At 58.6% G+C, this 24,263-nt stretch overlaps 2 protein-coding genes across 3 annotated transcripts in view; both read left to right on the forward strand.

Moving 5' to 3' along the window:
• CD4 (CD4 molecule) overlaps positions 1–15,242 on the forward strand; it is a 29,364-nt gene extending 14,122 nt beyond the window's left edge. Inside the window, exons 5-11 of the mRNA XM_055142877.1 lie at positions 1,586–1,744; positions 4,174–4,413; positions 6,165–6,503; positions 10,492–10,689; positions 13,322–13,443; positions 13,699–13,766; positions 13,912–15,242. Coding sequence (XP_054998852.1) covers positions 1,597–1,744; positions 4,174–4,413; positions 6,165–6,503; positions 10,492–10,689; positions 13,322–13,443; positions 13,699–13,766; positions 13,912–13,942 — 1,146 coding nt within the window. The 5' untranslated portion in view covers positions 1,586–1,596 and the 3' untranslated portion in view covers positions 13,943–15,242. The remainder of the gene's footprint in view (positions 1–1,585; positions 1,745–4,173; positions 4,414–6,164; positions 6,504–10,491; positions 10,690–13,321; positions 13,444–13,698; positions 13,767–13,911) is intronic.
• Positions 15,243–16,094: 852 nt separating this feature from the next.
• Positions 16,095–24,155, forward strand: GPR162 (G protein-coupled receptor 162). 2 transcript variants are annotated; one of them, XM_055142969.1, is made up of 5 exons: positions 16,095–16,257; positions 17,823–19,094; positions 21,372–21,561; positions 21,864–22,021; positions 23,387–24,155. In XM_055142969.1, exons 2-5 carry the CDS (start codon positions 18,279–18,281, stop codon positions 23,933–23,935), a joined length of 1,713 nt encoding a protein of 570 aa, XP_054998944.1. In that variant the 5' UTR covers positions 16,095–16,257; positions 17,823–18,278; the 3' UTR covers positions 23,936–24,155. The 2 variants fall into 2 exon arrangements, with proteins under 2 accessions (XP_054998944.1, XP_054998943.1); XM_055142968.1 differs by having other exon boundaries at positions 16,101–16,257; positions 17,823–19,145.
• The last annotated feature ends 108 nt before the right edge of the window (positions 24,156–24,263 follow it).

Raw genomic sequence — 24,263 nt, forward strand, 5'->3', positions numbered from 1 at the left:
GTCTTTGTGGCAGGGCTTTTGTTCCAGGTCTAGGCTCAGGCTTTCCAGGGGAGCAGCTGCCCTTCCCCACCCCTGACACCCGCTCCTTTCACTCACTCCCACAGCAGCCACAGTGTTTCTCTCTCCAGCCACCGGCTTTAGAACTGTTTCCCTGTTTCCTCTTGGCTCCCCAGGGCGGTGGCACCAGCATCTGCCATGCCCCAGGGTCCTGGTGAATCAGACTCTGATTTATTTATTTATTTATTTTGCTTTTTGGGTCACACCCAGCAATGCACAGGGGTTACTCCTGGCTCATGCACTCAGGGATTATTCCTGGTAGGGGCTGGAGCAATAGCACAGCGGGGAGGGAGTTTGTCTTGCTCGTGGCAGACCCGAGTTCGATCCCCGGCATCCCATATGGTCCCCCAGGCACCGCCAGGAGTAATTCCTGAGTGCAGAGCCAGGAGGAACCCCTGAGCATCGCTGGGTGTGACCCGAAAGGCAAAAAACAAAAAACAAAAAAAACCCACCAGGTCCTGGCAGTACTCCAGGGACCATATAGGATGCTGGGACTCAAACCCGGGTTGGCCGCATGCAAGGCAAACGCCCTACCCGCTGTGCTATCGCTCCACCCCAAACTCTAGTCTTCCTGCTACTAACCTCTCCCACTGGTCTGTTCTTTCTCCTGCACTTCCTCGCAGGCCTGGCAGCCTGGTACAGAGACCAGCCGCTGCCCACATTCACCTCCTAGCATCTCCGTCCCACTTAGCATCCCTGTAAGCATGCGCATGCGCGCGCGCGCACACACGCACACATACACACAACACACACGCACACGCACACACACACACACACACACACACACACTCTTGTATCAAGGACATTCACTTCCTCTTCCTGGAGGCAACAAAGATTCCCGTTTGAGTTTTACTTTTTTTTGGTTTGGGGCTGACACCTGGAAAAGTTCAGGGGTTACTCCTGGCTCTGAACTCGGGGTCACACCTGGTAGTGCTGAGGCACCCTATGGAATGCCAGGGATGGAACCCGGGTCGGCTATAAGCAAAGCAAACGCCCTCCCCGCTGTGCTATCCTCTGGTTTCTGTTTCTGTTAACAAAAGTGTGAGTCTGGGCAACTACCTAATCTCAGCTTCCTTAATCAACAAAATAAAACAACCTTTCCTTCCTTGCTGTGAAGCTGACATGAGTGAATGCACGTCAGGCATTTGGCCTGAAGGGGGCGCTACTCTTTGAGAGTATCATGGAATTCTCCAGGTGGGAAAGTAGTATAGCGGGGAGGGCACTTACCCTGCATGTGGCCGACCCAGGTTCGATCCCCGGTGTCCCAGAGGGCGCCCGAGCCTCGCCGTGAGTGATTTTTGAGAGCAGAGCCTGGAGTCAGCCCTGAGCATTGCCAGCTGTGGCCCTAAAACAAAACAAATGAGTATCATTGAATTCTGGAGGCGTGTGTGTGGGGTCCTGACCAGGTCAACGAAGGGGAGGGGACCCCTGCAGTCTGGGACCTCTGACGAGGACAGGTTCTGCAGGAACTGGGCCACTGAGCGCAGTGCAGGCGAGGGTCACCCTCCTCTTCCTCTTCTCTTCCTAGGTTTGACAAGTATGGGAAACCGTGTTGATTCCAAACCAAGGGAGTGGAAACAGGGATACTTTCCTTTGGTCATCAGTAAACTCGAGCTAGAGGACTCAAACACGTACGACTGTGAGGTGAACGGCAAAAAACAGTCTGTGGAGCTACTGGTCTACAAATGTGAGTGGACACTAGGGAAGGGGCAAAGCCAGACAGCCTCCCCCCTCCCTGACCTCATCCCTGACCGCTGACCCGGACAGAAGCTGGTGGCACTTCCAGAATCCGTGGGGAGGGGGTGGGGGGGACGGGCGGGCTTAGAGGTCATTAAGATGCTGGCCTTGAACACGCTAGACCCTGGTTCAACCCCTGGCTCCACAAACGGTCCCCCAAGCACCATTAAGAATGAGTCCTGAGGGGGCTGGAGCGATAGCACAGCGGGGAGGGCGTTTGCCTGGCACACGGCTGACCCGGGTTCGATTCCCGGCATCCCATACGGTCCCCTGAGTACCTCCAGGAGTAATTCCTGAGTGCAGAGCCAGGAGTAACCCCTGAGCATCATCGGGTGTGACCCAAAAAGCAAAAAAAAAAAAAAAAGAAAGAATGAGTCCTGAGCACAGAGCCAGGAGTAAGCTCTGAGCTCTGCCGGGGTTGCCATAAAAACTTGCTTGTTTGTATATTTATTTATTTATTGTGTGTGTGGGGGGGTGTCACACCTGGCGATGCTCAGGGGTTACCCCTGGCTCTTCACTCAGGATTCACTGCTTCAGTGCTTGAGGGACCCTATGGGATGCCGGGGCTTGAACCCAGGTTACCCACATCCAAGGTAAATGCCGTAAATCCCGCTGTACTGTCGCTCCGGCCCTGACCCTATTTACTCATTTATTTCTATTTACATAGATATACATATGTGTGTATTTAGGCTTGCTAGGCATAAAAAAAAAAAAATTTGAACTGCAGCCAGTACTCTTAAATAGTACCTGGAGCTGAAGTGATAGTAGTGGGTACGACACTGGCCTTGCAAGCTGCCAACCTGGGTTCGATCCCTGGCGGCCCATATGGTCCCTCCAGGAGTGATCGTGAGTGAAGACCCCAGAGTGACACCTGACAATCCCCGGGTGTGGCCCCCCAAAACAAACAATAATTTAATAGCTAGCACCTATTCCTTCTAGGAGCCAGAAAGGAAGAAAAGGGAAATTCTTTTTCATTTTAGACTTTTTCTTGTTCTTCTTCTTTTCTTGGGGGGCGGGAGGAATGCCCGGGTGTCACACGCAATGGTGCTCAGGGCTCACTCCTGGCTCTGTGCCCAGGGATCACTCCTGGCGGGGCTCTGGGAGCCATGCGGGATGCCGGGGATTGAACCCGGGTACGGTAAGTGCCTTACCTGCTGTCGGGTTTGGGTTTGGGTTTGGGTTTGGGGACCACAGCTAGCGGTGGTCAGAGATCTCTCCTGGTGGGATCTGGGGTCCATGAGGGGTGCAGGGGATAGATGCCGGATAAGCTGGGTGTCAGGCAAGCACCTCCCCCGCAGCCCACGGCCTGGCTGCACCCTGCTGTTTGACCTCTCTGGCCCCTATTGTCTTCTTCCTGTTACTCTATGGTAAGGGTCTTATCAAAGTCGATCAAGGAGTATATGAAGGGGGGCTGGAGCGATAGCACAGCAGGTAGGGCGTTTGCCTTGTATGCGGCTGACCGGGGTTCGATTCCCAGCATCTCATAGGGTTCCCCAAGCACCCCCAGGCGTAATTCCTGAGTAACCCTTTTGCATCGCCAGGTGTGACCCAAAAAAGCAAAAATAAGAAAAGGATATCAAGTCTGAGGGCCAGTGAGACAGTTCTGTTGGTAGCGCGCTGGCCCTGCATGCGGACAACCTGGATTTGGTTCCCGGCATCCCATATGGTCCCCAAGCACTGCCAGGAGTCACCCCTGAGCATCGTCAAGTGTGATCCCCCCCCTCAAAAAAAAAAAAAGAATTAAAGTTTTAGAGCCAGCGAGATAATACAGCAGTTAAGGCACTTGCCTTACACCTGGCTAGCCTGGCTTTGAGCCATGTCCGGAGTGATGCCTGAGCACAGAGCCAGGAGCACTGAGCATTGCCGGGTGTAGCCCCCCAAAAAAAGTAGATCAGAGAGGATCAGACTGGGTACCACCAAGTGCCTCCGCAAAGCCTCCGAACTGTGGGGCTGGAGCGATGGCACAGCGGGGAGGGCATTGGCCGACCTGGGTTCGATGCCTCGTAGTCCATAGGACTCTCCAAGCACCGCTGGGAGTAATTCTCCAGGGCAGAGCCAGGGGTGACTAAACCCCGAGCATCACTGGGGTGTGACCCAAAAAGCCTCCCCCGCCAGAAGAAAAGCCTTTTCAGGTTTGGGTGAGGAGTGGGGGGAGGAAAGGACCCAAAGAGGGGGAATGAGAGGTGTCTGCGCAGAGGAGAGAGGAGAGGCAGAGAGGAGGAGAAACGGGCAGGGTGGGGGAGGGGGGCCTCTGGCTTAGGGTTGGGGGCCGGGCAGAGGCTTGGACAGAGCTGGTGGAGAGACCCTCTTGGTTTCCTGGCTTCGTCCCCTCTCCTCGGGGACAGTATGTGTGACTCGGCTGGCCTCCTCTCTCCGCAGTGACCGCCAGCCCCAATACCCGCCGCCTACTTTCTGGGCAGAGCCTGAACCTGACCCTGCAGGGCCCCCCGGGGCAGGCCCCCTCGGTGCAGTGGCAGCGGCCGGGGTCCCAGAGCCCGCAGCCCGGGGGCCCGGCCCTCTCCGTGGCCCACGTGCAGCTCCAGGACAGCGGCACCTGGACCTGCACCGTCTCCCAGGCCCAGAAGATGCTGAAGTTCCACGTCAACGTCCTGGTGCTAGGTGAGAGGGTCCCCCCTGCCCCTGGCCGCCCACCTCCCACTGCCCACCCCACCCTGCTCTGTCCGGCCGCAGGGTGCCTCCCCGCTCAGGGTGGCAGATGCCGAGGGAGGAAGGAGAAACAGGGCTAGAGGAGGTCCCCAAAAGGGAGACCCTCCTCCCCGCCTCCCTCCCTGCCTCCTCCCTCCCTGCCTCCCTGCCTCCCTTCCTCCCTGCCTCCCTGCCTCCATTCCTTCCTTTTTCCTCTTTCTTTCTTTTCTTTCTTTCTTTCTTTCTTTCTTTCTTTCTTTCTTTCTTTCTTTCTTTCTTTCTTTCTTTCTTTCTTTCTTTCTTTCTTTCTTTCTTTCTTTCTTTCTTTCTTTCTTCTCTTTCTTCTTCCCTTCCTTCCTTCCCCTCTTCCTTCCTTCCCCTCTTCCTTCCTTCCCCTCTTCCTTCCTTCCCCTCTTCCTTCCTTCCCCTCTTCCTTCCTTCCTCCCTTTCTTTCTTTCTTTCTTTCTTTCTTTCTTTCTTTCTTTCTTTCTTTCTTTCTTTCTTTCTTTCTTTCTTTCTTTCTTTCTCTTCCTTCCTCCTTTCTTTCTTTCTTTCTTTCTTTCTTTCTTTCTTTCTTTCTTTCTTTCTTTCTTTCTTTCTTTCTTTCTTTCTTTCTTTCTTTCTTTCTTTCTTTCTTTCTTTCTCTCTTTCTCTCTTTCTTTCTTTCCTTCCTTCCCACATGCAGCAGTGCTCAGGACTCACTCCAGGCTCTTCTCTCAGGGATCACTCCTGGAGGTGCTCAGGGGACCACATGGGGTGCCGGGGATCTAAGCCCTGTCTCAGCCCCATGCAAGGCGAGCGCCCTCTCAGCTGTGCTGTCGCTCCGGCCCTGAGCACCCCTTTCCTTTGTTGCCCCAGTTCCCCACTGGCATGGAGTTGGCAAATCCCTTCCTCGGGGGTGCTCCCACCACTGCCCCCCAGTTGGGATGAAATTCCAGCCCTGAGTAGGGCCCCGTGGGGCAGGGGTGTGGGCAGGGGTGTGGGGACCCAGAGGCTTGTCCTGCTGGGTCCTGGCCTCCTGGGGTCGAACCAGGTTCCACCATCTCTGCAGAGCTGATCCGGGCTTGATCCCGGCACCCCACATGGTTTACTGAGCACCACCAGGAGGGGCCCTGGAGCACAGAGCCAGGAGTAAGCCCTGACCACCACTTCGGGGTGTGGCCCCCAGAAACAAAACCAGAAATATCAAAAAGATGGAAGTCAAAGAGGTGGGACAGGGGCTGGAGCGATAGCATAGCGGGTAGGACACTTGCCTTGCACGCGGCCAACCTGGGTTCGATTCCCAGCATCCCATATGGTCCCCTGAGTGCCGCCAGGGGTAAATCCTGAGTGCAGAGCCAGGAGTGACCCCTGTGCATCGCTGGGTGTGACCCAAAAAAGCAGAAAAAAACACCAAAAAACAAAAAACAAAGAGGTGGGACATCGGGGAGGGCGTTTGCCTTGCACACGGCTGACCTGGGTCCCATTCCCGGCATCCCAAATGGTTCCCCGAACCCACCAGGGATTCCTGAGTGCAGGGCCGGGAGTAAGCCCTGAACATCGCTGGATGCGGGCCCCCAAACAAAACAAAAATCAGCAAGTGTAAACTCGGGCGTCACACGCGCAGGGCTCAGCTCCCTAGCGCCCCGGCCTTCCGTCTCTGCTCCCCCGGCACTCAGCCTAGCCCACCCCGACACTCCCAGACCCCCAGCTCCTGACCGGGCTCTCTCCCTCCCCCCCTGCAGGTTTCCAGCCAGGCCCGTCCACCTTGTACGCCCGCGAGAACCAGCTGGTGCTGTTGACCTTCCCCTTGAACTCCCAAGTTGAAGCTCTGACCGGGACGCTGAGCTGGCAGGGCTGGCGAGACCCCCCGCCCCCCCAGCGCTGGGCCAACTTTTCCCGGAAGGAGACGAAGATGTCTTTCGAGCAGGTGTCCAAGGAGCCCCAGCTCCTGATGCAGGAGAAGCTCCCTCTGAACTTCACCCTGCCCCGCGCACTGCCCCGCTACGCCGGCACCTTCCGCCTGGACCTGCAGCTCCTCAGCGGGCGGCTGAGTCGGGAAGTGAAGCTGGTGGTGATGCGAGGTGAGGAGCCTGGCACCCCACGCCCACCCCGCCTCCAAGGTCAGCGAGCCAAAAGGCCACCCCACCCCCCCTCTGCCCTCCCAGAATGAATATGCCCACACCCTGAGTGCAGGTCAGGACCCCTCTAGGTATGTTCGTTATTATTATTATTTTTTTGGGTCACACACGGTGATGCTCAGGGGCTACTCCTGGCTTATGCACTCAGGAATCACTCCTGGCAGTGCTCGGGGACCCCTATGGGATGCTGGGAATCGAACCCAGGTCGGCCGCATGAAGGCAAATGCCCTTCCCTCTGTGCTATCGCTCCAGCCCTGGATCCCTCTCTGGGCTGGGGGTGGTGGTACTGGGTTTGGACTGAGGCTGGGTGGGGTGTGTGTGTGTGTGTGTGTGTGTGTGTGTGTGTGTGTGTGTGTGTGTGACTCCACTGAGAGTCCTCAAAGTTGGGCAGAGTGTGTGTGTGTGTGTGTGTGTGTATGACTCCACTGAGAGTCCCCAAAGTGCCTGAGACTGGGGTTCTGCCTCTCTGATCTTGTGTGTGTGTGTGTGTGTGTGTGTGTGTGTGTGACTCCACTGAGAGTCCCCAAAGCGCCTGAGACTGGGGTTCTGCCTCTCTGACCTTGTGTGTGTGTGTGTGTGTGTGTGTGTGTGTGTGTGTGTGTGAGACTCCACTGAGAGTCCCCAAAGCACCTGAGACTGGGGTTCTGCCTCTCTGACCTTGTGTGTGTGTGTGTGTGTGTGTGTGTGTGTGTGACTCCACTGAGAGTCCCCAAAGCACCTGAGACTGGGGTTCTGCCTCTCTGACCCCACCTCCCCCTCCACTGAGCTTATTTTATCTATTCAGCCCGCCCTTCGCATGAGCCCGACCATGCCGAGTCAGCGTTCTCTTTCTCTCTTCACCGCATCCTCATGTTCCACATCATCTCTGCAGTTCCAGAGATGGAGAAGGCTAATGCTGGCTGCTTACTCCATGCCAGGCCTCCTTCCAGAACAGTCCATGAGAGAGAGAGAGAGAGAGAGAGAGAGAGAGAGAGAGAGGACAGAGGGAAAGGCCCTTACCTTGCACATAGCCGGCCTCGGTTCTATCCTGGGCACCGCATAGGATCCCCTGCCCCGCGTACCACCAGGAGTGATCCTGATCCCTGAGCCAGGATAAGTGCCACCAGATGTGGTCCAAACACCTAAATTGGAAACAAATAGAACAGCCTGTGTGTGTGTGTGTGTGTGTGTGTTTGTGTGTGTGTGTGTGTGTGTGCCCGCGTGCACGCGCATATAATGATGGCTTGGGGTTCCAGCTTTCAAGTAGCCTGCTCAGAGGCACCCACGGGGGCTGGAATGCAAATCCAGGACAAATAAACCCCAAATGCTGCTTTTTATTTTGTTCTAACTGCCAAAGAGCAAATAAACAAATAAATAAATAACCTTTGGGTCTGGAGCAATAGCACAGCGGGTAGGGCATTTGCAGGCGGGTTCAATTCCCAGCATCCCATATTGTACCCCGAGCACCGCCAGGAGAGGAGTACTTCCTGAGTGCATGAGCCAGGTGTAACCCCTGTGCATTGGCAGGTGTGACCCAAAAAGGTGTGACCCCCCCAAATATATATATATGTATATATATACATATATATATTTCTAGTCATCTTGTATGGACACAGTAAGAGATTTACCAAGCATAAAAGGTTGGTTCTTCCCGGGGACATCTCGCTATAGATCTCAGACTACAGTCCTCAGGCCAGATTAGTCTTTCCTAACCTCAGCAGGGTCCTCATCCAGTTACTTCTTTTTGGGCCTAGACAGAGTTTATCCATGACCGTGCTCTTAACTTATTATAAATTTTATGGTGTTGGCCTGTCCCATTTTGATGCCAAGAGAGCTCACAGCTTGCCCTGGGTCCATCCAAGTCCCTTTGTTGGGACCCTCCTTTTGGTGTGCTAGGAACTAACGGCAACGGAGACTTAAGTCAAGTAAATATGACAGATGTCCAGGAGTATGTATTATTCAGTCAATTAACGCTCAAGTAACAAGAACATAGCATCAACTGTCTTCCTGTGTCTATACATAAAAGACATTGCTCTGAAGCAGCCTTGTGGAAAGAGGAAAGAGAAAAGCAATATTTCACTCACAAACACAAAATCCAGAGATCTCAGAAGCATCTGACTTTACAAGTCACAGGTTCTGATGAGGGGAAATGAGCGATTAACAGATAGGGGAAGCAGAGGACAGAGAAGTGAAAGATGAATGCTGAGGAAATGAGAGTGCTCGGGGACCCTCGTGATGAGAAAGGAAGGAGGGGAAAGGATGAACCAATGTTAACCCTAAAATGTTTAGAACTATGGGGCTGGAGTGATAGCACAGCGAGGAGGGCGTTTGCTTTGCACGCGGCCGACCCGGGTTCGATTCCCAGCATCCCATATGGTCCCCCAGCACCTCCAGGAGTAATTCCTGAGTGTAGAGCCAGGAGGAACCCCTGTACATCACTGGGTGTGACCCGAATAGCAAAAAAAAAAAAAATTTAGACCTATAATCTGACAAAAAGGGATGTGCTCAGAGGTTCATGAAAGTCTCCTTTGGGTCCTTTTCTTGTTTGTTTTTGAACCACACTGGTGTTGTTCCAGGCTTATTCCTGGCTTTATACTTAGGGATCACAGCTGGTGGGCTTAGGGGGTGATATGGGGTCCAAGGATTGAATCTGGGTTGGCCACATGTGGGGCCCAAGGATTGAACCTGGGTTGGCCACATAAGGTAATATGTACCCTCCCCACTGGACTATCTCTGGTCCCATCATTCCTCATTTGGAATTTTGGCAGGGGGTTGGGGGGCACACCCAGAGGTCCCCAGGGCTTACTATTGGCTCTCTACTCAGGGGTCACACCTGGTGGGCTTGGGACACCGTATGGTGTGCTGGAGATTGAACCCAGTGCCACATGCAAAGCAAGCACCCTCCCCACCTTATTCTGCTCCTGACTCCCTCTTTTTATTTATTTTTATTTTATTTTTATTTTTTGTTTTGTTTTTGAGTCACACCCAGCGATGCTCAGGGGTTCCTCCTGGCTCTGCACTCAGGAATTACCCCTGGCGGTACTCAGGGGACCATATGAGATGCTGGGTATGGAACCCGGATCGGCCGTGTGCAAGGCAAACGCCCTCCCCGCTGTGCTATCACTCCAGCCCCTGACTCCCTCTTTTGGATCCTTTGAATAAAGTCCCTTCATCTGTCTGCTGGACCTGGCTATGGTGCTGATGATCATTGCAGGAATCTTGCTGTCCCCCAGGGGCCATGGCGAGGTAAATAAAAATTTAAAACAAGGGCTGGAGCGATAGCACAGCAGGTAGGGTGTTTGCCTTGCACGCAGCTGACCTGGGTTTGATTTCCAGCATCCCATAGGATCCTCTGAGCACTGCCAGGAGTAATTCCTGAGTGCATGAGCCAGGAGTAACCCCTGTGCATCACCGAGTGTGACCCAAAAATGCCAAAAGAAAAAAAAAATTAAAACAAGGGCCAGAGTGATGGTACAGTGGTTAGAGCACTTGCCCTGCATGTGGCCGACCCAGGTTTGATCCCTGGTAACCCATAGGATTCCCCAAGAAAAGCAAGGACTGGGGCTGGAGCGATAGTACAGCGGGTAGGGCTTTTGCCTTGCACTCGGCCGACCCGGGTTCGATCCCCGGCATCCCATATAGTCCCCCAAGCACCGCCAGGAGTGATTCCTGAGTGCATGAGCCAGGAGTAACCCCTGAGCATCTCTGGGTGTGACCCAAAAAGCAAAAAAAAAAAAAAAGGAAAAGAAAGAAAAGCAAGGAGTGATTTTTTAGTGCAGAGCCAGGAGTAAGCCCTGAGACCGCCAAGTGTGGCCCCCAAACCAAAAGTAAATAAATTAAATAAAATTAAAAATAAATTTAAAAAATAAATAAAAATAAGCTCCCTCACCCTTGGCGGTGTGGGGGAGCCCTGAGGTCCCCGCTCCCAGCCGCTGGCTTCTGTCCCCTGCAGTGGCTACGACCCAGCACAACGTGACCTGTGAGGTGAGGGGACCTGACTCCGCATCCCTGATGCTGACACTGAGGTGGAGGAACCAGACGAAGGCCTCAGGCCAGCAGGGGCTGGTGAAGGTGCAGAACCCTGAGGCGGGCACCTGGCAGTGTGAGCTGGTGGGCAACGCCGGGCTGCTGCTGACGTCAGCGGTGGAAGGTGAGTGGACATCCGGGTCCCTGGCCTCCCCCAGCCTCTGTCTCCCTCTCTCAGGCAGAGGGGCCCTCCCGAGACCAGGGGAGCAGCTGAGGGCCCACTTGCCAGCCCCCGATGGGTCTGGGGGCTAATGATGACTCCGGGGCCTGACAGCACGCAGCTGGGGGGCAGGAGGGAAAGGTGGGGGGTGGCCTCTGCAGGAGGCAGGTGATAGGTCCGTGACCTCAGCTGATACAGACAGTCAGAGGGGCTGGAGTGATAGCACAGCGGGGAGGGCGTTTGCCTTGCATGCGGCCAACCCGGGTTCAATTCCCAGGATCCCACAGGGTCCCCTGAGCACCGCCAGGAGTAATTCCTGAGTACAGAGCCAGGAGGAACCCCTGAGCATCGCCGGATGTGACCCAAAAAGAAAGAAATAGAGAGAGAAAGAAAGAAAGAGAGAGCAGATCCACGGGGCCAGATCCACCGAGAGAGATCGAGGAGAGCGGGAGAAGCGGAGGGAGAGAATGAAATAAACGGATCGAGCAACCAAAAAAAAAAAAAAGAAAGAAAGAGAGAAAGAAAAAGAAAGAAAGAAAGAAAGAAAGAAAGAAAGAAAGAAAGAAAGAAAGAAAGAAAGAAAGAAAGAAAGAAAGAAAGAAAGAGAGAGAGAAAGAGAGAAAGAAAGAACAGAGATAAGCAAAGTGAAGGAAGTAGAAGTTTATTGGGTCACTCCTGGGTAGACTCTAGGAAGTTGGGGAGGCTGGGGCAGTGCCGAGTTCTGGGGGAGACTAGGGGGCATTTTAAATTGTCTTGGGCAGGAAAAGGGGAGAAGGGAACCGAGACCAGTGGAACCGGTGTGCGTGGTCTGGCTCCGTTTTCTGTCGGGGGTCCACGGTGGGGACCCAGGGAAGGCAGCCTGGCGGCCTCCTGGCGCCAGGTGGGCCATAAGTCCTGTCTTCCGTTGGGGGGGGGGCGGCATAGTGATCTCTGGTTTCAGGTATGTGGCTGTCTCGTCAGCAGTCATCCTTTTGTCCCTGCCGCCAGTTTGTCCGAGGAGACCTTACAGGGGACAGTGTGAGGAAGCCGCCTGCCTAGCCCAGGCCCCACCTCCGGCTCCTCTACAAACGCAGGAGAGAGAGGCCCAAACCACGGTGCAGTGGGCAACGTGCTTGCAACCCGGGTTCAATCCCCGGCATGCCATATGGTCTCCGGACCACCACCAGGAGTGAGCCCCGGGCATCGCCGGGTGTGGACCGAACAACAAACCAACCCAGAAGAGAGGGGGCTGCAGAGATAGGGCAGACAGCAGGGGGCTTGCCTTGCACTGGACTGACGAAGTTTGTCTGTTTGTTGTTTGCTTTTTGGGTCACATCCCTCAGGATGCTCAGGGGTTCCTCCTGGCTCTGCACTCAGGAATTACTCCTGGCGGTGCTTGAGGAATCATGTAGGATGCTGGGGATCGAACCCTGGTCAGCCACGTGCAAGGCAAACGCCCTCCCCGCTGTGCTATTGCTCTGACTGACACGGTTTGAGTCCCCAAGCTCTGGATCCCTGAGTGCAGAGTCAGTAGTCAGCCCCGAGCACTGCCTATTATACAGGGGATAAAGAAAAAGAAGGTACATGTGTGTGTGTGTGTGTGTGTGTGTGTGTGTTAGCTACATGCATGAGTATGCGTTTGCACACACATAACACTCACACACGTGCACACACGCACAGCTTAGATTGCTCCTTAATGGCCTGTGAGCGTCCTACTTTTCTGTTATTTATTTATTTATTTGTTTGCTTGTTTTATTGGGGTCACACCCGGTGATGCTCAGGGGTTCCTCCTGACTCTGCACTCAGGAATCAGTCCTGGTGGGCTCGGAGGACCATATAGAATGTGGAGGATCGAACCCGGGTCAGCCACGTGCAAGTCAGTCAGACGCCCTCCCCGATGTGCTATTGCTCTGGCCCCACCTTATACTTTATACTTTTCTTTTCTTTGGTTTGGTTGGGTTTGGGGTCACACCCTGTTGTGCTCAGGGCTTAGTCCTGGCTCTGCACGCAGGGATCATTCCTGATGGTGCTCAGGGGACCACATGCAGTACCGGGGATCGAACCCAGGTCATAAGTGTGAAGGGCAAATACCCTACCCGCTGTCCTATCACGCCAGCCCCTGTGTTCTCCGTCCTTAACCCTCTGGGCCTGGGATCGAGCTCAGTGGCTCAGGAGCACTGGGTGTGGGACTGTCCAGCTCTGCAGTGAGGCCCCGGCACTGACCGCCAGCACTCCTGACCCCGCCCCCCACGAACGTTTCTTTTCTGCCCTGCATGGCTGGGCTGTACCCTCTTCTTCCAGATCTCCCAGAGCCAGAAACAGGCCCCAGGTCAGCAGGGGCTTCTCCAAGCCGTCCAGACTGTCCTCTGGTGGGGCTGGAGCCATAGCACAGCGGGGAGGGCGTTTGCCTTGCACGTGGCCGACCCGGGTTCGAATCCCAGCATCCCATAGGGTCCCCCGAGCACCTCCAGGAGTAACTCCTGAGTGCAGAACCAGGAGTAAACACTGAGCATCACCGGGTGTGACCCCAAAAGCTAAAATAAAAAAAAATAAATAAAACCAGATTGTCCTCTGGCCCCTGGAGGGTGTTGAGCTGAACCCCCTGCCCACCCCCCAGTCTCCCCTGTAGCCTTGCGGACCTCGCCCATGAACCTGGCCCTGTTCGTGGGGGGCGCCGTGGGCTTCCTGCTTCTCACTGGCTTCTGCATCTTCTGCTGTGTCTGGTGGCAGCACCGCAGGGTGAGTGACCACCACCGCCCCCCGCAGCCTCAGCCCCTCGGAGACCCCGGCCCTCCCCACAGCGCCCCTGCACTCTGTGGATGTGGGTTTTGCTCCTGTGCGCCCCACGGAGTGGGGGTGGGGGGTGAGGGGTGACGGATGCCTCAGCACTCTGCCGGCTTCTCCTCTCCCAGCGGCCCCCCCGGCCCCCTCCGAGGGGCACCTCCCTCCTGGAGGCCTGGGACCCTCACGAGTCTCCTCCTTCTTCCTGGACAGCGCCAGACCCAGAGGATGTCTCAGATCAAGAGACTCCTCAGCGAGAGGAAAACCTGCCAGTGCTCCCAGTAAGGAGCTGGGGGTGGGGGTGGGAGGTAGGGTGGGCGGGGAGGGGCCTGCAGGGAGGAGGGGAGCAGGGTCCAGGGAGGAAGTGGGGCCGGGAGGAGGAGTCAGGGGAGTAACTGATGGCCGTGCTCCCTGTCTCCCTTCCAGCCGGCTTCAGAAAGCACGAGGTTTCCTTTGAGTCACCGGGCCAGGGAACGCAGCCCACTCACGCCGCCGCCTCCCAGCTGTCCCCCCAGCCTTCCCGGCTTGGGCGCCTGGGCCTGTGGACCAGATGAATGTAGCAGCCACCCTCGCTCTCCTTGTCCATCCGGCGTCTTGGGCTCTCCTCTCCCGGGGAGCACTCTTTCGGGGAGCACTCTCCCGCGGAACACTCCCCCGTGGAGCACTCACCTGGAGAGCCTCCCCCCTGCCTTTTCCGCTCAAGTCCAAGCCAAGCCTTCTTTGGCTCTTTCTCCTCTCCCACTGCCCAGGGGACCCAGGGGCGGGCAGAGGGTGGAAGGGGGGCAGGACCAGCCCTGCTTGTGTGGGGGGTGAGGCTGGCTGCCTGGAAGCATGGAGTACGGGACTGTGCCTTTAAGGGAGAGGGCCCATGGACCAGAGAGGGCAAGAACCAGCCTGAGATCACACAGCCAACCAAGGAGCAGCTATGGAGGTTCCTGCCAGCCTTCGTTGAGCCACGCCCCCTGCTGCACGACCTGCCTTGGGGCCACAGATGCCAGCGGGCAACCCCCTGTGTCCACATCTGGCTACACAGCCCTCATAGCCTCCTTTTTCTGTTGGAACCTGATGAACATCCCAGGAATCAGGGCTGGGAGCTATGAATGAGGGGCACGGGGCGCAGGGCTGGGGCGGTGAGGGGCCGGCTGAGGTCTGCACCCACCCATGTCCCTTGCAAACGGTCCCGTGGCTGGTTCCCGAGCTCAGGGACAAATACCATGCAGTTCTCTGCAGCCGGCGACCACAGAGGCCCCGTATGTGGTCTTGAATTCTCCCTCTGGCATCCCCTCCCCCATGCCAGCTCCAGAGTCTCAAAGCTTGGGGAGAGCCCCCCCACCCCAAAGTCCTCCTTCATCTGGCGCTGACCGCAGAGGCCTGTCCCTACACAACCAACACCGTGCCTTTGCTTCATGCCGGTTCTCCGTGCAAGTCGGGAGCACGGGTGCTGGGGAGAGAACGCCCAGTGGCCACTCACTCCCCCTGTGTAGAACCTTCTGGAAGGTGAGCTTTGCCAAGGGGCGGGGGTGGGGAGCTAGCCCGAGAGCCAACCTTCCGAAGGCTCCCTCCTGCCCCACACCCGCTGCCATGGCTGATAAACCACACAGGCCACAGGAACGCGGGGTCCTGGTGTTCCGCTTCTGTCGGAGGTCTCTAACCTCTGCCATTGCCTTCCCTGCCCTGAGCCCCTGTGCCAGCGGGGCCTAGTTTCTCCCGGCTTTTCTCCCCAAGAGACAACCGCCAGGCTCCCCGCGGCTAGCTTATACCCGCTCCCCCGCCTCCGAGAGCCCTCGGGAAAAGAAAATAAATAAATGTACTATAAAGAAGGTGCTTCTCTCTCTCTCTCTCTCTCTCTCTCTCTCTCTCTCTCTCTCTGTGTGTGTGTGTGTGAGCAAGGGGGGGAGAATGAGGGTGGGGGGAGGAAGCTCTTCAGTGGCCAGAATTTTCTTATCTTTGGGGTCCCATGCAAAAGGCGAAGTTTCCCTGGGGAGGGACAGTCTTTGGAGACCCAGAGCCACCTCTTCGCTCCAAAGGGAAGAGCCCTGTGTGTCCCCGCGGGAGACTGACTGTCCTGGGGGGTGGGGGGGAGGCTGTCCAGCCTGTCGGGGTGTGACCACCCCCCACCCCACCTGCCTGCGAAGACGCAGCGGGGAGGCGCTGTTTGCCCACGGTGTGGCTCCCCAACGCGCCTGTGAGTTTGCCTTGCAGGAGGTGCGAGGGGAGGGGGGGTCCATCCCTAGCCCACCAGCAGCATCCCCACCCCCGCCCCCGGCCCCGTCGCGCTCCGTGCCGAGTGACCCCCCGCGCCCGCCCGCGCGCGCCCGGGGCCGACACCCGCTCCCCCGGCGCGGGGCCCCGCAACACCAGCTGCCTCCGGGGCGGGCGGGCGTGCGGGGAAACTGCGGCGGGGGCAGGACGCGAACCGTTCCCCGACGGAGCCGCCCCCCGCGCCCCCGCGCCGGCGGCGCCCGCCCGGCCCCTCCCCGCGCCGGTCCCCGCCGTCCACTTCCCCGCCCCGCGCCCCCCGCGCGCGCCCAGCGCCCCGGCGCCCCTGCACCGCCCGGCCCGGCGCTCGCCCGCAGCGGCGGCAGCGGCGGCGGCAGCAGCAGCAGCAGCAGCCGGGCTGGGGCCGCCGAGCCCCCCGGAGCCGGGCCCGAGGGGGAGGGAGCCCGGAGAGAGGGAGGAGGGGGAGCGGGAGCGGGAGGAGGGCGGGCGAGCCGGAGCCGGCGGGCGGCGGGAGCCGGGGAGCCGCGCCGGGAGTGCGGGGCGCAGCCGGAGGTAAGACGACCCCCCAGCCCGGTCCCCCGCACCCCCACTCCGTCTCCGACCCTCCCTCGGCGCCCCGCTGGCCGGGCGTCCTTCCCCAGCCACCTGCCGTGTGTGCCCGGGAGCACCCAGCGGTGGGTGCCGCCGGGAGGAGCCGCCTGACCTTACCCCTTCACCCCGCGGGGCAGGGCGGGGCGGGGCGGGGCGGGTCCCGGTCCCCCGCGGAGTCCCCCGGGGGTTTCCCCCCCTCCCACCTGCCTCTGCTCTTTCTCTGTCCTTCACCCTCTTCTCTCTGTCCTTCACATCCTCCGCCTCCCTCCCCGTGCCCCCTCTCTTTCTTCCTGAGCCCACCAGCTGGGCCAGGGTGGGGGGCTCCCGGAAGGGGTCCGAGGCCGGAGGGACGGGCGGGAATGGGGGGGATGCGCTCCTGAGCGATTCCCTCCACCTCCCCTCGGGCTAGCCATTGCCATGGCAACTAGGGTTACTGGGCTCTGGAGGGAAGACAAAGGTGGGGGGTGGACCTGGACCTCTAGGGAAGGGCCCGGGTGTGAGGACCCTGCAACAAATAGAGCTCCTGGCGCCCCACTTTGACCCCTGTGTCCCCCCCAGCCATCGACAGCCCTCCCTCCCATCTCCAGTGGGCTCCAGGGGTCTCCCCATTTCCACTGAACCCCCTCCCCAGGGCCCCCTGACATTCAGCGTCACGAAAATCAGGACTCCCCTCCCTCCCCTCCCGTCAGAGGGAAACTGAGGCTGGGGCCAGGAAGGAAGGAGGTCTCCTGGCGGGGGGGTGGGGGTGGGGGTGGGGGTGGGGCGGGAGGGTGGTCAGCCTCTCACTGAACAAGTGGATTTGCTTCTTCGCTTCAGGCTTCCCCTACCACCCCCCATCTCTCAACTCCCTCCTTCTCCAGAGGCTGCTCCCCAGGGGTCTCTGGCTGTGGCTTCTATTTTCAGCTACTATCACTTGGCCCCCTCTTTCCCTCTCTTCTGCTCAAACTCTCCTCCTCCCCCCCCCTTTCCATTTCTGGATGCTTCTGATGTCAGCGGTTTCCCCGCCTTCGGGTTCCCTAGCCCCCCCCCTCTGGTCCCAGACTCCTTTCTCCCTTCTCCCCACATCCCTGGGGAGCTGGAGGGAGGTCTGGGGAGGGATGGGGAGCGGGAAGGAGCCCCAAGACACCCCCCCACCCCACCCCGCACCGTGGGGCCCCCAGCGCTGGGAAGCTTGGGGACTTTGCCTGCGGTTCCTCCAAAAGCAACAAGCTCAGCTCCTCTTGTTAGGAGCACCAAGTTAGGGGTCCTCGCAGGGAGGACCCTCTGAGGGAGGAGAGCGGGCTCGAAAGGGGGCAGATTGGAACCCTTCTTTCCTGGAGGCCTTGGGGAGCAGGGCTGTTTGCATGGGCGGGGGCTCCAGGAGCCCCTTGATTTAAGGCACGTGTGTGTCCTGCGGGGTCCCCGAAACCTGCAGTAGCTTCTACGGAAGAGGGGGCTCAAGACGCCCCTCCTGGGAGACCAGGCTGCTCCCTGCCTGCCTGGTGCTCCCTCACCCACACCTCCTCTCTCCCCTGCCCTTTGTCCAGGTGGCTGAGCCTCACGCCCTTCCCCCTCGCGGTCAGGGGCATCTCGAAGATTCCTCCCAGGTCCAGAATCAGAGAGAGAGAGAGAGAGAGAGAGAGAAGGTCGGGAAGTCCCAGCATGGGGACCGGAACTCCCCGCTCAACTTCCTAGTTGGGGGAGCTGCCTGCTTGCTCCCCCCACCACCGCCACTGCCGGGACTGAAGAGAGCGTACCCCCAACTATGGAGGACTCGCCCTGCTGACCCCTGTTCTCCTCTGCCCGCCCTCCAGCCCGCCCTTAACTGGCTCGGACCCGTCCATGCTGAGCAGGGGAGGCGGCGGCCGAGGAGTGGCTGGTGTGGAGCCGGGGCCAGGCTGGGAGGCAGCATGGGGGTGTGCGTGAGCGGGGCTCCGGGGTGAGACAGAGCCCCCACCCCCAAGGAGTTCCGGCGGGGGGGTGGGGGGCCGAGGAGGGAGAGGATGGCTCGGGGCGGCTCGGGGCCCGAGGAGGCCTCCCTGCGCTCCAACGCCCTGTCCTGGCTGGCCTGCGGGCTGCTGGCCCTGCTGGCCAACGCCTGGATCATCCTCAGCATCTCGGCCAAGCAGCAGAAGCACAAGCCGCTGGAGCTGCTGCTCTGCTTCCTGGCGGGCACACACATCCTCATGGCGGCCGTGCCCCTCACCACCTTTGCCGTGGTGCAGCTCCGGCGCCAGGCGTCCTCCGACTACGACTGGAACGAGAGCATCTGCAAGGTCTTCGTGTCCACCTACTACACGCTGGCCCTGGCCACCTGCTTCACGGTCGCCTCGCTGTCCTACCACCGCATGTGGATGGTGCGCTGGCCCGTCAACTACCGCCTCAGCAACGCCAAGAAGCAGGCGCTGCACGCCGTCATGGGCATCTGGATGGTCAGCTTCATCCTGTCCACGCTGCCCTCCATCGGCTGGCACAACAACGGCGAGCGCTACTACGCCCGCGGCTGCCAGTTCATCGTCTCCAAGATCGGCCTGGGCTTCGGGCTCTGCTTCAGCCTCTTGCTGCTGGGCGGCATCGTCATGGGGCTGGTCTGTGTGGCCATCACCTTCTACCAGACGCTGTGGGCCCGGCCCCGGAGGGCTCGGCAGGCCCGGAGAGCGGGCTGTGGGGCTGGAGCCAAGGCCGGGGGCCCCGGGGGCTTCGGGGTGCGGCCAGCCTTTGAGGTCCCGGCCATCGTGGTGGAGGACGCCCGAGGGAAACGGCGCTCCTCGCTGGATGGCTCCGAGTCGGCCAAGACGTCTCTGCAGGTCACCAACTTGGTCAGCGCCATCGTCTTTCTCTATGACTCACTCACAGGGGTGCCCATCTTGGTGAGATTGGGGTCCCCCCACCTGCACTCCCCAATAGCTTTTTCCTAGCACTACCCGGCCTCTTGGTCCATCAGCTCTGTCACAGCTCCTTGAACCGGCAGCTTCATCATCCGGCAGCTCTATCACCCAGCAGCTCCATCACCCAGCAGCTCCATCATCCTGTAGTTCCATGACCCAGCAGCTTCATCACCCAGTAGCTCCATTATCCTGTATCTCCATCACCCATCAGCTCCATCACCCATCAGCTCCATCACCCATCAGCTCCATCATCCTGTAGCTCCATCATCCAGCAGCATCATCATCCAGTAGCATCATCATCCAATAGCTCCATGACCCAGCAGCTCCATCACCCAGCAGCTCCATCACCCAGCAGCTCCATCATCCAGTAGCTCCATCACCCAACAGCTCCATCACCCAGCAGCTCCATCATCCAGTAGCTCCATGACCCAGCAGCTCCATCATCCAGCAGCTCCATGACCCAACAGTTCCATCATCCAGTAGCTCCATCACTCAGTAGCTCCATCACCCAGCAGCTCCATCGTCCAGTAGCACCATCATCCAGCAGCTCCATCGTCCAGCAGCTCTATCTCCTACTACCTTCTCCTCCCCCATCTCCATCTCTACCATCCCCTCACAGTTCCCACCACTCAGCTCCATGGCTGGTCATCCTCCTTCCCCACTGCCCATCCTCCAGCTCCATCATCTTTCCTGCTGCTCCACTGTTCACCCCCACCTCAGGCTGACCATCTGGTTGTGGTCACCCCCCTAATTCCCTCGAGGTGCCACTGGCCTTTGAGCACTGCTGAGTGGCCACCCCCCAAAGCCCACCCTACCCTTGTGGATTGTGTATCGGTTTCCCCTGCAGGCCCGAAGTGGAGTGTACATGCTTTGGGGTGTGCATGGGGGAGAGGAGAGGCTTGGTAAATTATCTGATCTGGGAACATGGTTACTCTTTATTTCACTGTTTGATTTGTTGGCTTGAGGGCCACACCAGGCAGTGTTCAGGGATTATTCATGGCTCTGCACTCAGGGATCACTCCTGGCAGGGCTGGGCGGTGGGGGTGGGGGCATATGGGGTGCCAGGAATCAAACCCGACTTGGCCATGTGCAAGGCAAGTGTTCTACCTGCTGTACCATCTCTCCAGCCCTTATTCATTTGACTTAAGTGAGATAGTTTTATTTAGGAAATATGAGAGCAGAGAGATACACAGAGAATTCTGTCAAAATGATGCACTGAGCTAAGAGCCAGCCATGCTAGTATGACACCTAAAATGATATGAAAAATATTTGATTATTTTTACTTGGGGAGATTGGGGCCATGCGCTGGTGCCCAGAAACTATTCCTGGTGGAACTTTTTCTTTTGTTTTGTTTTGGGGCCACACCTGGTAATGCTCAGGGTTTATTCCTGGCTCGGTGGTCAGGAATTACTCCTGGCAGTGTTTGGAGGGAACATATGGGATGCCGGGGATCAAACCCAGGTCGGCTGCTTGTAAAGCAAGTGCCTTATCCACTGCACTATCGCTCTGCCCCCAGAAACACACTCGTTTCCAGTTGTTCGAGTGGGGGTCTGGGCCACACCCCGGCTGCACGCAGGGCTTACTCCTGGTTCTGCACTGGGGTGTCACTCCTGGCTGTGCTCTTGGCACCCTATGCCATGTGGGGTATGTAAACCATGGTCTACTCCTGCAAGACAAGCGCTTTATGCCTTGTACGATCTCTCCAGTCCTGAAACGTTTTTAAAATATTCCCAAATATTACCCTTTTACCCCCACCCCCAACAATTTCTTTTTGCAATCCTGAAACTGAGATGTTCAGATCTTGGATGGGGATTGGGGGTCTGGACCACCTGGCTCCACCCCTTGGGACCCCAGGCTTTTGGATTTTGCTTTTCTTATTTTTGCTTTTTGCTTTTTGGGCGATGCACCGGGGTTACTCCTGGCTCTGCACTCAGGAATCACTCCTGGCGTTGCTCGGGGGACCCTATGGGATGCTGGGAATCAAACCCGGGTCTGCCGCGTGCAAGGCAAACGCCCTCCCCGCTACCCTTCCTTCCTTCCTTCCTTCCTTCCTTCCTTCCTTCCTTCCTTCCTTCCTTCCTTCCTTCCTTCCTTCCTTCCTTCCTTCCTTCCTTCCTTCCTTCCTTCCCTCCCTCCCTCCCTCCCTCCCTCCCTCCCTCCCTCCCTCCCCAGGGGTCCCGCTGACCCGCCCCCCACCCTCCCCTCCAGGTGGTGAGTTTCTTCTCCCTGAAGTCGGACTCGGCGCCGCCCTGGATGGTGCTGGCCGTGCTGTGGTGCTCCATGGCGCAGACGCTGCTGCTGCCGTCCTTCATCTGGTCCTGCGAGCGCTACCGCGCCGACGTGCGCACCGTGTGGGAGCAGTGCGTGGCCATCATGTCGGAGGAGGACGGAGACGACGGTCAGCGGGGGGACCCGCCGGGCTGCGATCTGCCAGGGCTCCCTCCCCGCCCCCTGTTCTCCCGGGCCGGGGATGGGGGGCGCCCAGGACGGGGATGCCCGAACCCCGCGCCCTCGAGCGCGCCCAGCGCGCCCTTCCACGTCCACCCCTGCCCTGAGTCCTGACCGCGCCGAGGCGGGCGCGCCAGCTCTCCCCCGGGACGAGGGTCTCCACTCCCCCCCTCCCCAGCCACCCACCCAGCTCGGGACGGGCAGGGGCCGGGCGCCCACAGCCCCTAACCGTTCGGCTGGTTTCTCCCCTAGACGGGGGCTGTGATGACTACGCCGACGGCCGTGTGTGCAAAGTTCGCTTCGATGCCAACGGGGCCACGGGAGCCGGGGGCAGAGACCCCACCCAAGTGAAGCTGCTGCCCACGAAGCACATGCTCTTCCCGCCCCTGGAGCGGGTCCACTACTTACAGGTAGGCGCTAGGGGGCGCACTTCCCGCCCCGGGATTCGCGCTCCCCTCCCCTCTCCCCCACTGCTTTTCTCGAAGTCTCTTTTGGGGAGAGGCGGTGAGGGGGGAGAGCTGCTGTGCCTGGGACTGGACCCAGGGGTCACAAAGCACGTCTCTCCTGGACCTCTGTCTCTTTAATCCAGTTTTTGCTTTTTGGACCACATCCAGCGATGCTCAAGGGTGACTCCTGGTTCCGCACTCAAGAATTACTCCTGGCGGTGCTTGGGGGACCCTATGGGATGCCAGGGATTAAACCCGGGTTGACAGGGTGAAGGCAAATGCCCTATTCGCCGTAGTATCTCTCTGGCCCCCTCTTTGATCCATTCTGACCCCTCTCTTTTTTCAGCCTGGCCTGCAGGGCAATTAAGGGTGTTAAAAGAGGGGCTAGAGAGAGAGATAGTACAACGGGCAGGGCATTGGCCTTGCATATGGTCGATCCGAGTTTGATCTGCAGTATCCCTGAGTCTGTCAGGAGTAATCCCTGAGTGCAGAGCCAGGAGTAAGCCCTGAACATCATTGGGTCTGCCCACTCCCCGCCCCCCAAAAAAGAAAAAGCATTGAAAGAAAGGCAAGAGGGTTGTGGAGACAACCTAGCAGGTAAAGCACCTGCCTTGCACGTGGGTGACCTGGGTCCCAATGCCATCACCTCCTGGGGTCCCCTGAGGACCACCAGGAGTGATCCCAGAGCACAGAGCCAGGAGTCAGCCCTGAGCACTACTAGGTGTAGCCCACAAACCAAAAAAAGGGGAAAAGAAAGAAGTACCCCTTCCCCCCCCACCCCGTCCTTCAGGGCCGTTGTGTGTATGTGTGGTGGGAGGGGCGGGGGTGGGATCAGAGCAATAGTACAGCAGGTAGGGTGTTTGCCTTGCCTGCGGCCATCCAGGTTCAATTCCCAGCACCCCATAGGGTCCCCTGAACCTGCCAGGAGTGATCCCTGAGCACAGAGTCAGGAGTAAACCCTGAGCACTGTCAGATGTGGCCCAGAAGCCAAAACCCAAATCCCAGGAGTCCCAGGGCTGGGGCCATCTTTGCAGAGTCTGCTGGGTCTGAGTCCTGCCGCCCCGCCCCGCCCCGCCCAGCCCTGCCCTTCGTGCAGCATCTTTGACCTTTTTTCTTTGTTTTGTGGGGGGTGTGCGGTTTGGGGGTGATCACTGGCAGTGCTCAGGCGTTACTCTTGGCTCTGCACTCAGGAGTCACTTCTGGCAGTGCTCGGGGGACCACATGGGATGTGGGGAATCCAGGTCAGCAGCACGTGAGGCAAACGCCCGCCCTGCTGTCCTATCCCTCTGGCATCTTTGACCTTTGCGTCCTCCTTGCACCTGTCCCCAGGTCCCTCTGTCCCGCCGGCTCTCTCACGACGAAACCAACATCTTTCCCCCGCGGGTGCCGGGCTCCTTCCTGCAGAAGTGGTCTTCCTCCGACGACATCCGGGTCCTCCCAGCCCAGAGCCGGGCCCTGGGGGGCCCTCCGGAGTACCTGGGGGGACGAAGACAAAGGCTGGAGGATGATGAAGAGGAGGAGGCCGAAGGTGGGGGGCTGGCCAGCCTCCGCCAGTTCCTGGAAGGTGGAGTTCTGGGGTCCGGCGCGGGGCCCCCTCGAGGGCCCTGCTTCTTCCGGGAGGAGATCACCACCTTCATCGATGAGACGCCTCTGCCTTCTCCAGCTGCTTCTCCGGGACCCTCTCCTCACCGGCTCAGGGGTCTGGGCCTGTCACCCCGCCGACTCTCCCTAGGGTCCCCCGATAGTAGAGCCATTGGACTTCCCCTGGGGCTGAGTGCAGCCAGACGCTGCTCCCTCACTGGGGGGGAGGCGAGTGCCCGAGCTTGGGGCGGATCGTGGGGCCCCGGCAACCCCATCTTCTCCCAGCTGACCCTGTGAGCTGGAGTGGGCCTTCCAGACTCAGAGGAGGGGGCCTGGGGAGGGGAACCCCCCAGATCTGCGCTGAGACTAGGGCCGGCTGCCCCCAGACCCCTGGGGGATAGGCGATGGATCCAGGGTCCCCAAGCCCTGCCATCTCCCATCCCAGCCACCAGCTGCCCGGCCCTCCTTCCATCCTTCCTCACAAAATGTATTAAAGGCTAAAGTGTTGCCATGGAAACCGTGTCCAGTGGACTATGATGGTAAGAGTGCAGGCACAGGCTTGGGGGTGGGGCAATCACGGGGACAAAATAGAGCCAGGGTGGTAGAGAGAGGCCCAGAGCCACAC

The sequence above is a fragment of the Sorex araneus genome, chromosome 6, assembly GCF_027595985.1.
Source record: "Sorex araneus isolate mSorAra2 chromosome 6, mSorAra2.pri, whole genome shotgun sequence".
Taxonomy (NCBI): domain Eukaryota; kingdom Metazoa; phylum Chordata; class Mammalia; order Eulipotyphla; family Soricidae; genus Sorex; species Sorex araneus.